This window comes from Macaca nemestrina, chromosome 9 (genome assembly GCF_043159975.1).
Source record: "Macaca nemestrina isolate mMacNem1 chromosome 9, mMacNem.hap1, whole genome shotgun sequence".
NCBI lineage: Eukaryota > Metazoa > Chordata > Mammalia > Primates > Cercopithecidae > Macaca > Macaca nemestrina.
Window position 1 is genome coordinate 44,546,902 of NC_092133.1, and position 12,782 is coordinate 44,559,683.

Sequence of the window (12,782 nt, forward strand, 5' to 3'; positions counted from 1 at the left end):
TTTGCACAGAACAGTAGAGTTAGCCTATCCCTTCCTGTCTTAAATCCTGGTGCTTGCTTCTCTTCCTTACTAATAAATGTCCTTTGTGGGATTTGTTTTTTTTCAGAATGGGACACTTTCATCTGCATTAAAAACCTGTTCAGGCAGACACGTTTTCCTCCAGGAACTTATATGTGGCCTCTTGGCTGGCAGAAGCTGCTGCTTCTGTTATCTTAGCATATTTTTAAAGTTTTTAAAATTTTTAATTCTTAAAATTAATTAATTTTTGGCTTTTTAGAGATGACATCTTGCTCTGTCACCCAGCTGGAGTGCAGTGGCACCATTATAGCTCACTGTAACCTCAAACTCCTAGGCTCAAGCAGTCTTCTTACTTCAGCCTTCTAAGTAACTAGGACTACAAACACGTGCCAAACATACTCGGCTAATTTTTAAAGCAATTTTTGATAGAGATGGGATCTCACTGTGTTTTCCAGGCTGGTTTCGAACTCCTGGCCTCAAGAGATCCTCCCACTTTGGCCTCCCAAAGTGCTGGGATTACAAACATGAGCCACCGTGCCTGGTCTGTCTTGGCATTTTAAAAGCCAAACAAACCTCTTTGTAAAATTATCAAAACATCTTTTATTGGCATTAAATTCTCCAACTTTAGATTCTTCGCCTTCTTTTTTCTTTAAGTTGTCACATAATGACTTTGCTTTTTCTTGACTCTTAGAGTCTAGAATCTATTCTTGCTTTATCTTGAATATAAGAGTCTAGAATCATATTAGGGCAATTCCGCACCCACATCAAAGCTGCATTTTCAATATGAGATCAAAGGTATTTCAGAAAAAGTGCAAGGTTTTGGCACTTGCTGTCATAGCTACAATGACAAATGGCTTCACAAACTTTATTTCCCTTTTTTTTTTTTTTTAACAGTTGTCGTTATATGTCATTTATCTTGAAATGAAGATAATTGAAGCTGCAGACCTTAATCTATGACACATATCAAGCAATCCAACTTTTTCTTGTCTGGATTTTTCTCTGCTTTTTGGGAGCACTCCCAGATCACTATTAGTTCTTTGTATGGGTCCCATACAAAGAACTCAACGTTTATGATATTGCACTAAACATGATGAAAAACATATGAGAACTGCAAGAGATCACTGTTTACTGCAATATGCATTTACTGGAGAGACGAACTGCTCACGTGGAGATGATTAGTGTCACAGGAAATTTAAGCAGATATTTACAACACTCACCACAAGAGCAACAGGAGGTGGCTACAAAATTATTACAGTAGTACACAATATATTCTAGTTAATTTTATGCAGTTATGATTTAATACCGCATCTTTACATTTGTTTACATTTCTCTTAACTGTCAATGGCACCATGTATGGTCTGTAAGTGTGTGTCTAAGTTTTGAAAATGTTAACTTTGGCCGGGCGTGGTGGCTCAAGCCTGTAATCCTAGCACTTTGGGAGGCCAAGACGGGCGGATCACGAGGTCAGGAGATCGAGACCATCCTGGCTAACATGGTGAAACCCCGTCTCTACTAAAAAATACAAAAAACTAGCCGGGCGAGGTGGCGGGCGCTTGTAGTCCCAGCTACTCGGGAGGCTGAGACAGGAGAATGGCGTGAACCCGGGAGGCGGAGCTTGCAGTGAGCTGAGATCTGGCCACTGCACTCCAGCCTGGGCTACAGAGTGAGACTCCGTTTCAAAAAAAAAAAAAAAAAAAAAAAAGAAAATGTTAACTTTTTATACTTCGTGTATATTTATGGTAATAAATGAAAAATAGGCCAATATCTAAATATATTTTATACATTCATGACATACCTAAACTTTTAGTAACTTGTTATTTCTAGACTAGAGTTGGTCTGTTTTTCTCAAATTGTTGCAAATCTCCAACAAATTTTTCAATGTTTATTGAAAAAGAATTCATGTATGAGTGGACCTGTGCAGTTCAAACCTGTATTGTTTAAGGACCAACTGCATAAATTTATTATGTTACTATCAGGGACCATTATTTATTCAGCTCTACTATGTATTAACTACTTCATCATTCTCACTTTAGAAAAGAACACCTATACTTCAGAGAGAGTTGAGCAAATCGTACGAAATTTTGTAGCAGTAAGAACTGAGGTCTGCTTCATGCTAATGCCCCGGTGTCTGACCTCCTCCTTTGTTCTCTGTTTTGGTTCTGCCCTGGACCTCAGCTGGTTTCTCACATGTGTTTTGGAGTGTGACAGGGTCCTGTCCGGACTCAGCATCCTGGCAGAGAAGGCCAGTGCCTTGGGAGGCAGGAGGAACTTCCCCACTCACCCGGTCATCTTCCTCCTGCGGAACTGTGGGCTCAGCACATTCAGTTTCGGAGCCTGAGTAATCCCCTCCTGGCTTCCACCCACACTGGGAAGGCAGCGTCATGGTGGACTGGCACTGGGCTGCTTCTTTGTCAGTTTTGTCCTATAGGGCCATGATGAACTCACTTGCCATCTCCAGGCTGAGAAATGGTCCTTTAGTCTTTTCCCTTAATCCCCAGCCCTCCTAGAGCCACCCATAGGGCACAGTTGGGGAAGGCAGCCCTTGATCTGTCATGCTGGTTTGTCACTCAGACAAACAGGGCTTCAGGGTGCCTGAGTGCATTGAGCAGGTTGGGCCTTGGAGCAGCTGCCTGAGCAGGCGAGGCTGAGTGGGTGCCTCTCCTTTCGTTCCCTATCCCCTCCATCTACTAGAGATTACTTTCTTCAAGCACTTTGTCCATATCCTCTCAAAAAGAGCTTCCTGCCTTCAGCCAGAAACCCTCAGTGTGTTCTAGAGACTTCTCTCTTGTTAACCTTCTGTCCCTAGCAAAGCGGTGAAAAGCATGGCCTGTGGTGTCAGACACACCTTGTTAGACTCCAACTCCCCCGCTTCCTAGCTCTCGTTCAGCCTTAGGCAAGTTACTTGACTTCTCTGCCACAATTCCCTGTTCTGTTCAATGGCAGTAGTGCCAACTTCAAAGGATTTTCAGTGCAGTACCTACAGCATATAAGCGTGCAGTCGGCGCTAGCTATCATTTCAATCAGCTATTCTCAGCAAGGTGAAGTGAAATCTGAAATAGTTCCCTGGAAGATGTGAGCGGCAATAGGTTTTACCTTCCCAGAGAGAAACATCCTTTGCCAGTAAATCCTTAAATCCTTGTTCGGTGGTGGGATGGGAAAGAACCACGTTGTACCTTCCTTTCTTCCCCCTGCTGGGAGCAGGTGAGAGAAGCTGGTAGACAGTTGGCTGGGCCTGCTTCCAGCGTCCAGTCAATATCATTCCCTTTTGTATTCACCCAGTGCCAGAGGGAAGGGGCAAGCAGTTTAGCAGCCATTTTTAAAGGTTTTCCATGCTAGGATTTGATACTATTTTCTTTGTTGAGGATCCATGATGCCTAATGGAACTGCCGTCTCTGGAAGCTCAGTAAGTTATGTCCTCTGCATCTCCCTCCTCAGAAGAGACTTTTTTGTTCTCAGATGAAAGGAAACTGGCCCAGCCTGGAAGGAGGTGCATCCCATGAAGTCCTTCCTGTTCCCTGTGTTCCCAGGTCAGACAAGGCACTTTTTTCAGACAACAACTTTTCCTAGTTGTTCCCCAGCCTGGCTGCGCATCAGAATCAGGCAGGGAACCTTTCGTGTGCACACTGGTCCCACCTGGCCAAGGCCTGGGTGGGATGTCAGCTCTCTGTTCGTCTGGCTCCTATGTTTTCTCTAGAACCCTTTGTGGAAACATCTGTCTCTTACTTAGAATCCAGGTCAAATATTTGTCCCTCTGGCCAAGTGACTTTCTCCTTCTGGGCCTTCCTGAGTGGTGTTCTAGCCTTCTTCTTCCTGGGCTAGACAGTCATTGTGTGTCTGTCTCCCTAGAGGATGCAGCTCCCTGTGGGAGGGAGCGGGGTTACCCATCTTTGCATTCCTAGCATCTATTAGGTTGGGGCAAAAGTAATTGCGGTTTTTGCCTTACTTTTTTATGTCTTGGGGGTGGGGGCTAATGGAATCCCTCTCTGTCACCTAGGCTAGAGTCCAGTGGTGCGATCTTGGCTGACCACAACCTCCACCTCTTGGGTTCCAAAAATTCTCCTGCCTCAGCCTCCTGAGTAGCTGGGATTACAGGCACCCACCACTAGGGTTTTGCCATGTTGGCTAGGCAGGCCTCAAACTCTTAACCTCTGGTGATCCGCCCGCCTTGGCCTCCCAAAGTGCTGGGATTACAGGCGAGTCACCACGCCCGGGACTGCCATTGCTTTTTAGGGGCAAAAACCACAATGACTTTTGCAACAACCTAATAGCAGTGGCTGCTACTCAGTAGGCACCACTAAAGGTTTACACAAAACGTAATGTGTGTTTTCAGATCACCTCTTGATATTTTACCTTCTAGTGTACTGCTTAAGATACAGCAGATTTCCATTAAAAACTTTTCACCTGAATGTGGAGGACACAGCTGAGTGGCCTCCATTGCTCTAAAGCCATGCCATTTGTCAGACATTTACCTTTCTTCATCAGTCGCTTTCCTCATCTGCCAGCATTTCCCATGAGGAAACAGTGTGGTCTGCAGTACCCTTTGCAGTGCTTGGCCCGGATTCTCCAGATTTGAAAACATTTAGCTTGTAAAGAATAGATTCACTGTTTCCTTCCCATCTGGTGCCTCTTTTGTGTCTGTTGTTAATTGAGCTTTTGTATTCAGCTTGAAGTAGGGGATGGACAAACCCAAACAAACAAAAAAGGACAATTAGAAAAATAGTGGCTTTGACTTGTTCTTTAGAAGGCTCTCCTTCAAAGGATAAAGTAATTCCCTGAGAAAAGTGTTGTGCAGGTGTGAATTAGGTCTGGTGGAACAAGGGTATTTACAGATGTTCTTAGAAGCTGCTCAGCCGCCCTAGGCATGGTCTCCTGGGTAGCGTGTGCTCCAGCTGTCCACATGCCATTCCTTGCTTCACACTCACCTCCCAGGAAAACTGCAGTAGTTCCTCATTGCCCTTGGGAATCCAGGAGTTATTTATTGGGGATGTTTAAAGACTTTCCTGATATGTCTTCAACTTGTCAACTTCCACATTTCCCCATTCAAAGCTCCTGGAGGTTAGAGAGGGAAGTACAGGGACTTCAGGGAAATTTTGAACATTCCCATCGAGAGAAGGTGGGGAGCTGAGTCCTGGTCCCATGCACTGGCCAACATCTCCCCTCCCAGCCTCTGTCCTGGCCTGGCTGCCACACATCACCCTCCTCCTCCTCTCGCAATTATCCTTGCCCCAGGGCCCTCTCTGGTTTCAAACCATTCCTGCCTTTCTCTGGACACTCTCCCCTGAGGAGTGGACTAGGCAGCCCCGGGTTTTCCGTGTTAACTACAGAGGCACAGACTGGAACAAGTGCCAAGGAATTAGGCCACCTACCGAGCCTTCCTCTTGCCTCACTCTGACTCTCCATCCTGAGGGAAGACGATTGCAGTTGTTTTTGTTGGAAATGACCTGACCTGTGGGAGCATCCCGTTCCTGGCCTTTGAAAGTCAAGTCGCCTTCCTCATGGCCTAGTCCCCGATCACTCTTGGTGGGTGAAAAGTGTCTCAACATACCTAAGGAGCTGTGGCATGAGCAGGAAAGCCCCTCTTTCTAGAAAGTGTTGGGCGCCATCAGTAGGGCAGAGCCACTGCATCGTACAGCTCCCGGTCACCATTCTCACTGCATTGTACAGTTACCATGAGATGCTGCTGCTGCCTGCAGTTACACATTTTTCAACTATAATTTAGTGATGAATTAATTTTGGTAATTATTATTGTCACACTGATGTTTATAATTTTGAATTTTTAATGATCATTTTACATATTTTCCCAGCTGGATTATCATCTTCTTCATTGAAGCCAAGAAGCCTGTACATAAGACGCTGTATCTACCACAGTGCCTTCCACATACACTTTTCATAGTAAATTTAGTCTTGTTACTATCACATTAGAATGAACCTTTGAAGGCAAAAATGAGCACATAAAGCAGCCCTAATATTGTCCTATTTGCTTTCTATTTTCTCCCCATGGGTAGAAGTTCATCTACATGGCCCTGGCATTTCTATTTTGTCATTAGAAAATCACAGCAGCCAGACATGATGGCTCACTTCTGTAATCCCCGCACTTTGAGAGGCCAAGGCAAGAGAATCACTTGAGGCCAGGAGTTTGAGACCAGCCTGGGCAACATAGTAAGACCTCACCTCTATGAAAATTTTTTTAAAAAATTGGCTGGATGTTGTGGTACATGCCTGTAATCCCAGTTCTTCAGGGACCTGAGGTGGGAGGATCACGTGAGTCCAGGAGTTTGAGGCTGCAGTGAGCAGTCATGCCACTGCACTCCCGTCTAGGTGATAAGACAAGACCTTGTCTCTTTAAAAAAAAAAAAAAAAGTTATGGGAATCATTTTATACTCTTGGCCTGGGGTCCTGCTATTTTAACAACATGAGGGTACAGCATCCCTAGGTTGTACAACTCCAGGGAGTACCATGTATATTTTCAGGTATGTGAGCAGTGCCTTCCAGAGTGGTCCACAGAAGCTGCCTTGCAGCAGAACTGTCATTTAAAAACAATTTGCTAGTTACCAAATCTATATTAGGACATTAGCAGAAGTGAACATTTGTCAATTCACTTATAGTCTTATCATCCGGACAAATCATTCTTCTCATTTTTCCTTGGTATTTTTCACTCCTCTTTGGTGTACATTATTTTTGCATAGCTATAATTCAGAGTAGTCTATAATTTTGTATTTTGCTTTTTTTTTCCTTTTGCAAGGTATGTTATAAGCTTTTCTATGCTGTCACTGTCCTTGTCATGGTCGATAGATAATTATCGTACCAAGTGGATTTCAATGAATTATTTGACCACTTGACAATTAGCTTATTTCCAGTTTTTCACTATTGTAAAGAATGAGCAGAGGGCAAAGGAAGCTCTCATTTGTTTACTGTGACCCATGTGTCAGTCACTATGCTGGGTACTTACCTCACTTATTCCTCTTAATAATTATTTTTGGAACTGAGACGCAGGCTGGTTAAGCAACTTAATTCTATGAGTTGATGTATAGTCAACTCTTACTGTGTGTCAGACACTTTGCTACCTACTTTTCATATAATATCTCATATCTCACTATGTCCTATAAAATGTGTATTATCATTTCTACTCTTCAGGAAGTGATACTAATTTTAGGAGAAGTTTCCCCAAGGTGTCACATCAGAACTTGGAGAGGACAGAGTTGAGCCTAGGTTTGTCTGAGCTGTCTAAAACTCATGGTCAGACTGGGCGTGGTGGCTCACACCTGGATGTAATCCCAGCACTTTGGGAAGCTGAGGTGGGTGGATTGCTTGAGTCAGGAGTTCGAGAACAGCCTGGGAACATGGTGAAACACTGTCTCTACAAAAAACACAAAAATTAGCTGGGTGTGGTGGTGCATGCCCGAAATCCCAGCTACTCAGGAGGTTGAGATGGAAGGATCACTTGAGCCCAGGAGGTGGAGGTTGCTGTGAGGGGAGATCATGCCACTGCACTCCATCCTGGGCCACAGAGCAAGACCCTATCTCAATCAATCAATCAATCAATCAATCAAATGAGTGAATAAAACTCATGGTCAGTATAATGTCAGCTCCACGGGGGTATTTGTTTTTCCTCTTGTTTTTGTTCTCTGCTGTGTTCTCAGTGCTGAGAAGAATGCCTGGCACATAGTTGGTACTCAGTAAAGGCTTGTTTTTGTTTTGTTTTGTTTTGTTTTTTTAAAGACAGAGTCTCGCTTTGTCGCCCAGGCTGGAGTGCAGTGGCTGGATCTCAGCTCACTGCAAGCTCCGCCTCCCAGGTTCACGCCATTCTCCTGCCTCAGCCTCCCAAGTAGCTGGGACTACAGGCGCCCACCACCGCACCCGGCTAGTTTTTTGTATTTTTAGTAGAGACGGGGTTTCACCGTGTTAGCCAGGATGGTCTCGATCTCCTGACCTCGTGATCCGCCCGTCTCGGCCTCCCAAAGTGCTGGGATTACAGGCTTGAGCCACTGCGCCCGGCAAGGCTTGTTTTGAATAACTGAATGGTCTCAGCAATAGGTAAGCAGCTTGAGGTCAGGTTTCTTTGGCTCCTACATCTTTGTTTTTTTTCTGCTGTATCACTGTCTCAGGTACAGGTGAGTAGAAAATAAATTCTTACAGGCAGACACAGACACATATATTTATGAATTTGTGTGTGTGAGCCTTTTTATCTATTTAACTTTTATTCAGCTTTAAAAATTTTTATTAAATTTTATTTTTTAAAGCAGTTTTAAGTTCACAGCAAAATTGAGTGGAAGGTACAGAGATTTCCCATATACCCTCTGGTCCCCACACTCCCCTGTTATGAACATCCCCTGCAGAGTGGAATTGTAATTGTTACAGCTGATGAACCTACATTCACACAAAGTCCATAGTTTATATTAGGGTTCACTTTTTTTTTTTTTTTTTTTTGAGACTCAGTCTCGCTCTGTCCCCTAGGCTGGAGTACAGTGGTGCAATCTTGGCTCACTGCAACCTCTGCGTCCCAGGTTCAAGCAATTCTCCTGCCTCAGCATCCTGAATAGCTGGGATTACAGGCATGCACCACCACACCCAGCTATCTTTTTTGTATTTTTAGTAGAGACAGGATTTTGCCATGTTGGCCAGGCTAGTCTCAAACTACTGACCTCAAGTGATCCACCCGCCTCAGCCTCCCAAAGTGTTGGGATTACAGGCGTGAGCCACCACACCCGGCCATTACAGTTCACTCTTGATGTTGTATATTCTATAGTTTTGGACAAATGTATGATGGCCATGTATCTACCACTATAGTATCATACAGAGTAGTCTCACTGACCTAAAAAATCCTCTTTGCTGTGTCTATGAATGCCTTCCTCCCTCCTAACCCCTGGCAACCAGGATCTTTTTTACTGTCGCTATAGTTTTGTCTTTTCCAGCATGTCATATAGAATGCAGCCTTTACAGATCTTAGTAATATGTATTTAAGGTTTCTCTACGTCTTTTCATGACTTGATAGCTCAATTCCTTTTAGGGCTGAGTAACACTCCATTGTCTGGATGTAGCACAGTTTAGTTACCCATTCATTTACTGCAGCACATCTTGGTTGCTTTGAAATTTTGGCAATTATGAGTAAAGCTACTATAGACATCTATATGCAGGTTTTTGTGTAGATGTAAGTTTTCAACTCCTTTGGGTAAAATACCAGGGAACGTGATTACTGGATTATATGGTAAGAGTATGTTTAGTTTTGTAAGAAACTGCCAAGCTTTTCCAATGTGGTGCTACCAGTTTGCGTTTCCACCAACAATGAATGAGACTTCCTATTCCTCCCCATCCTGTTCAGCAGTTGGTGTTTTCAGTGTTTTTGGATGTTGCTCATTTTGATACATGTATAGTGGTGTCTCATTATGTGTGATCTTTTTCTTTCTTTTGGTTTATTTTGTTAGGAATTATTGTGAGAAATGCAATTATGAAAGCAAATTGTAAAAACATTTTACAAGTTCTTAAAAATATATTATATTGATTTTTGTTTTTGCTGCTTATATAAGTGTGTCTTATTAGTGGACATGCAAAAAATGGTCCAGTTTCACTGCTACCTTGCCAGTGCTGTTTTAAAAAAATTCTTTACTAATGTTATATGGGAGTACATCAACACCTCAGTCTTTCAATTTATTTCTAGTTCATTATTTGCTTATGGATCTTTTACGAATGTTCTATTTAGCAAGATGTCATATTTGTTTTGAAGCTTGGTGCTACTGCCTCCTAAACGATGAATGTTTTTCAGGTCCCAAACCGGTTGTCTTCCTGCAACATGGCTTGCTGGCGGATTCTAGTAACTGGGTCACAAACCTTGCCAACAGCAGCCTGGGCTTCATTCTTGCTGATGCTGGTTTTGACGTGTGGATGGGCAACAGCAGAGGAAATACCTGGTCTCGGAAACATAAGACACTCTCAGTTTCTCAGGATGAATTCTGGGCTTTCAGGTATGTTTGAATTGATAATGGCATGGATGTATTTCCTTAGTACTCTTAAAGCAGGCAACAGGATTCCAGCAGAAGAGGCAGATAGGTGGGTACCTCTGAAGTTGTAGGAGAGGGAAAGTTGGTGTCTTTTGAAAGGTTTTAAACGTTGCTAGGAATTTAATGACTAGCAGTTAGGTAAATTTTAAGCAAATGATTACATTAAGATTTACATTTAGTTAGGAATTCTTAAGTTATTTTGGCATTTCTGGTGGTGTGGGTGCTGCTGGGTAAATGTTGCTCCATAACTTTCCTGCTGTCTCCATAAATATGTAATCCAGATGTTCACTTTTCTTCTTTCCAGAAATTCTCCTTTCCTCCCTCTTACTTCTGGCTCTACCAGTTAATTGCTATATGACATTGGACATCTTACATAAGTCTCCTGTGTCTTGGTTTCCTCATTTGTAAAATGGAGCATAAGAAACACCTACCTCATAAGGTCACTGGGGGCTTAAAGGAGAGGATGCAGAGAAGGAGCCTCCACAGAACCTGGCACATTGTATGAACTTGCTAGGGGTTGGCTCTTCTCCTGCCATGGCAACATGCGCACGCATATACCTATATGCACACTTGGGTTTTGGTCTATGTTCTGGTACCAGGTATCAGAGAAAGTCAGCAGCACTATAGCAGCCTCCAGGCTGGCTTCCCATTTTTAAAACCAGAGGCACCCCTGAGGACGTGAAACACAAGAATGAGAGTTTTTACCAAAAGGCATATACAAGAATAGGTTTATGGTCACGCTATTTGTAACAGTGAAAAACAGGAAACTACCCAAATGCATGTCGGCAGTGAATGGATAAAATGTTGTATATTTTTATAGTAGAATAAGAATGAACAACTTACAATTATATGCAGCAAAAAATGGATGAAGCCAGATACAGAAGAATACACGTGGTATAATTCTACTTACAGAAATATTTAAAAACAGGTGAAACTAATTTCTGGTGTGAAAAATGAGGACAATAGTTACCTTTGGTAGACACAACTGGAAGAGAGCCCAAGGGGGCTTCTGCAGTCCTGCTGGTGTTGTTTCCTGGACTCACTGCTCGTTTTCCCAGCTGTGTTTAGTTTGTGATAACTCATCAAACTGCATACTCAGTATGGGTGTGCTCTTCTATTTTATGTACTATTTCAATGAAAGAGTTCCTTTCTTGGATTACAGTTACGATGAGATGGCAAAATATGACCTACCAGCTTCCATTAACTTCATTCTGAATAAAACTGGCCAAGAACAAGTGTATTATGTGGGTCATTCTCAAGGCACCACAATAGGTATGTATGTAAATAAAACTAGAAGTTGGTATAAATTCTTCATTACAGAGTTTGTACTTTTCTTAAAAGTGATATATAAAAAGATGTTAGTTCAAATTCCATTTGTTTTTAAATGCCAAGCAGAAATTGAATAAGATAAGGAATTTTGGTAACATTTAGTCTTCTGTGAAAATTCATGGTATATGGTTCTCTTGAAATTGAAGAAATTAATGTAAGCCACAATATATTATATGTTTTCCTAGATAAAGCAAGACAGGGATGGGAGAGGGTAGAAAACAAGTAGTTTCTAAATTCAGAGGCTTATATAAAGAAAACAAGAAAATATACAGCCTCCTGAAGTTAAGTGGAATATAACTAACTACAGGTACATTTGGTTTACAAAAGATTTTGAAAAGTTATATGATTTTAATTTATGCTGATTATATAAGTAATGCATATTCACTGTAGAAAAGCAGAACTGAAGATTTAGCAAAATTAAAGAAAACAAAAATTGCCCATAATTCTAGCAAGCAAGAGTCTTTGTAATTAGGGGCTAGGAACCTGTCCTATAATTTATTTAATCTCCCTTTTAATGTTTACTATGACTAACACCTTAGTGTTCCCGTCACATGCGTTCCTTAGAACATATTCCTAGAAGGAGCCTTACTATATGAAAGATATGAATGTTTTTAAGGGTCTCAAAACATGTGGTTATATTGCCAGAAAAAGATGGAGTTAGGCATTTTTCTTTATTTATAGTTCTTCTTTCATGACTTGCCTGCTTGAGCCCTTTGCCCCACTGCTTCCTGAAGTGACATTCTGGGACCAGGTGGCAAGACGTCAGAGAGGGTTGTATTAATTCGTTTTCATGCTGCTAATAAAGACATACCAGAGACTGCTTAATATATAAAGAAAAGGAGGTTTAACGGACTCACAGTTTAATGGATTGTGAGCTAGGGAAGCCTTACAATCATGGCAGAAGAGCAAGGGCAGACAAGAGAGTGAGAGCCAAGCGAAAAGGGGTTTCCCCTTATAAAACCATCAAATCTCCGCTGGGCGCGGTGGCTCACACCTGTAATCCTAGCACTTTGGGAGGCTGAGGCGGGCGGATCATGAGGTCTGGAGATCGAGACCATCCTGGCTAACACAGTGAAACCCCGTCTCTACTAAAAATACAAAAAATTAACCAGGTGTGGTGGCGGGCGCCTGTAGTATCAGCTACTTGGGAGGCTGAGGCAGGAGAATGGCATGAACCCAGGAGGCAGAGCTTGCAGTGAGCCGAGATCCTGCCACTGCACTCCAGCCTGGGCGACAGAGCCAGACTCCGTCTGAAAACAAAAAACAAAAAAAACCAAAAAAACCCCATCAAATCTCTTGAGACTTACTACCACAAGAACAGTACTGGGGAAACCGCCTCCATGGTTCAATTATCTCCCACCAGGTCCCTCCCACAACACATGGGAATTATGGGAACTACAATTAGAGATGAGATTTGGTTGGGGACACAGTCAAACCACA

General features: G+C 42.6%; 1 protein-coding gene across 2 annotated transcripts in view; it reads left to right on the top strand.

The window, feature by feature from the left end:
- Window positions 1–12,782, top strand: part of LOC105480684 (lipase A, lysosomal acid type) — a 39,010-nt gene that overhangs the window by 14,027 nt on the left and 12,201 nt on the right. For both annotated transcript variants that reach the window (XM_071069531.1, XM_071069532.1), the window contains exons 4-5: window positions 9,779–9,977; window positions 11,176–11,285. In XM_071069531.1, coding sequence (XP_070925632.1) covers window positions 9,779–9,977; window positions 11,176–11,285 — 309 coding nt within the window. The remainder of the gene's footprint in view (window positions 1–9,778; window positions 9,978–11,175; window positions 11,286–12,782) is intronic.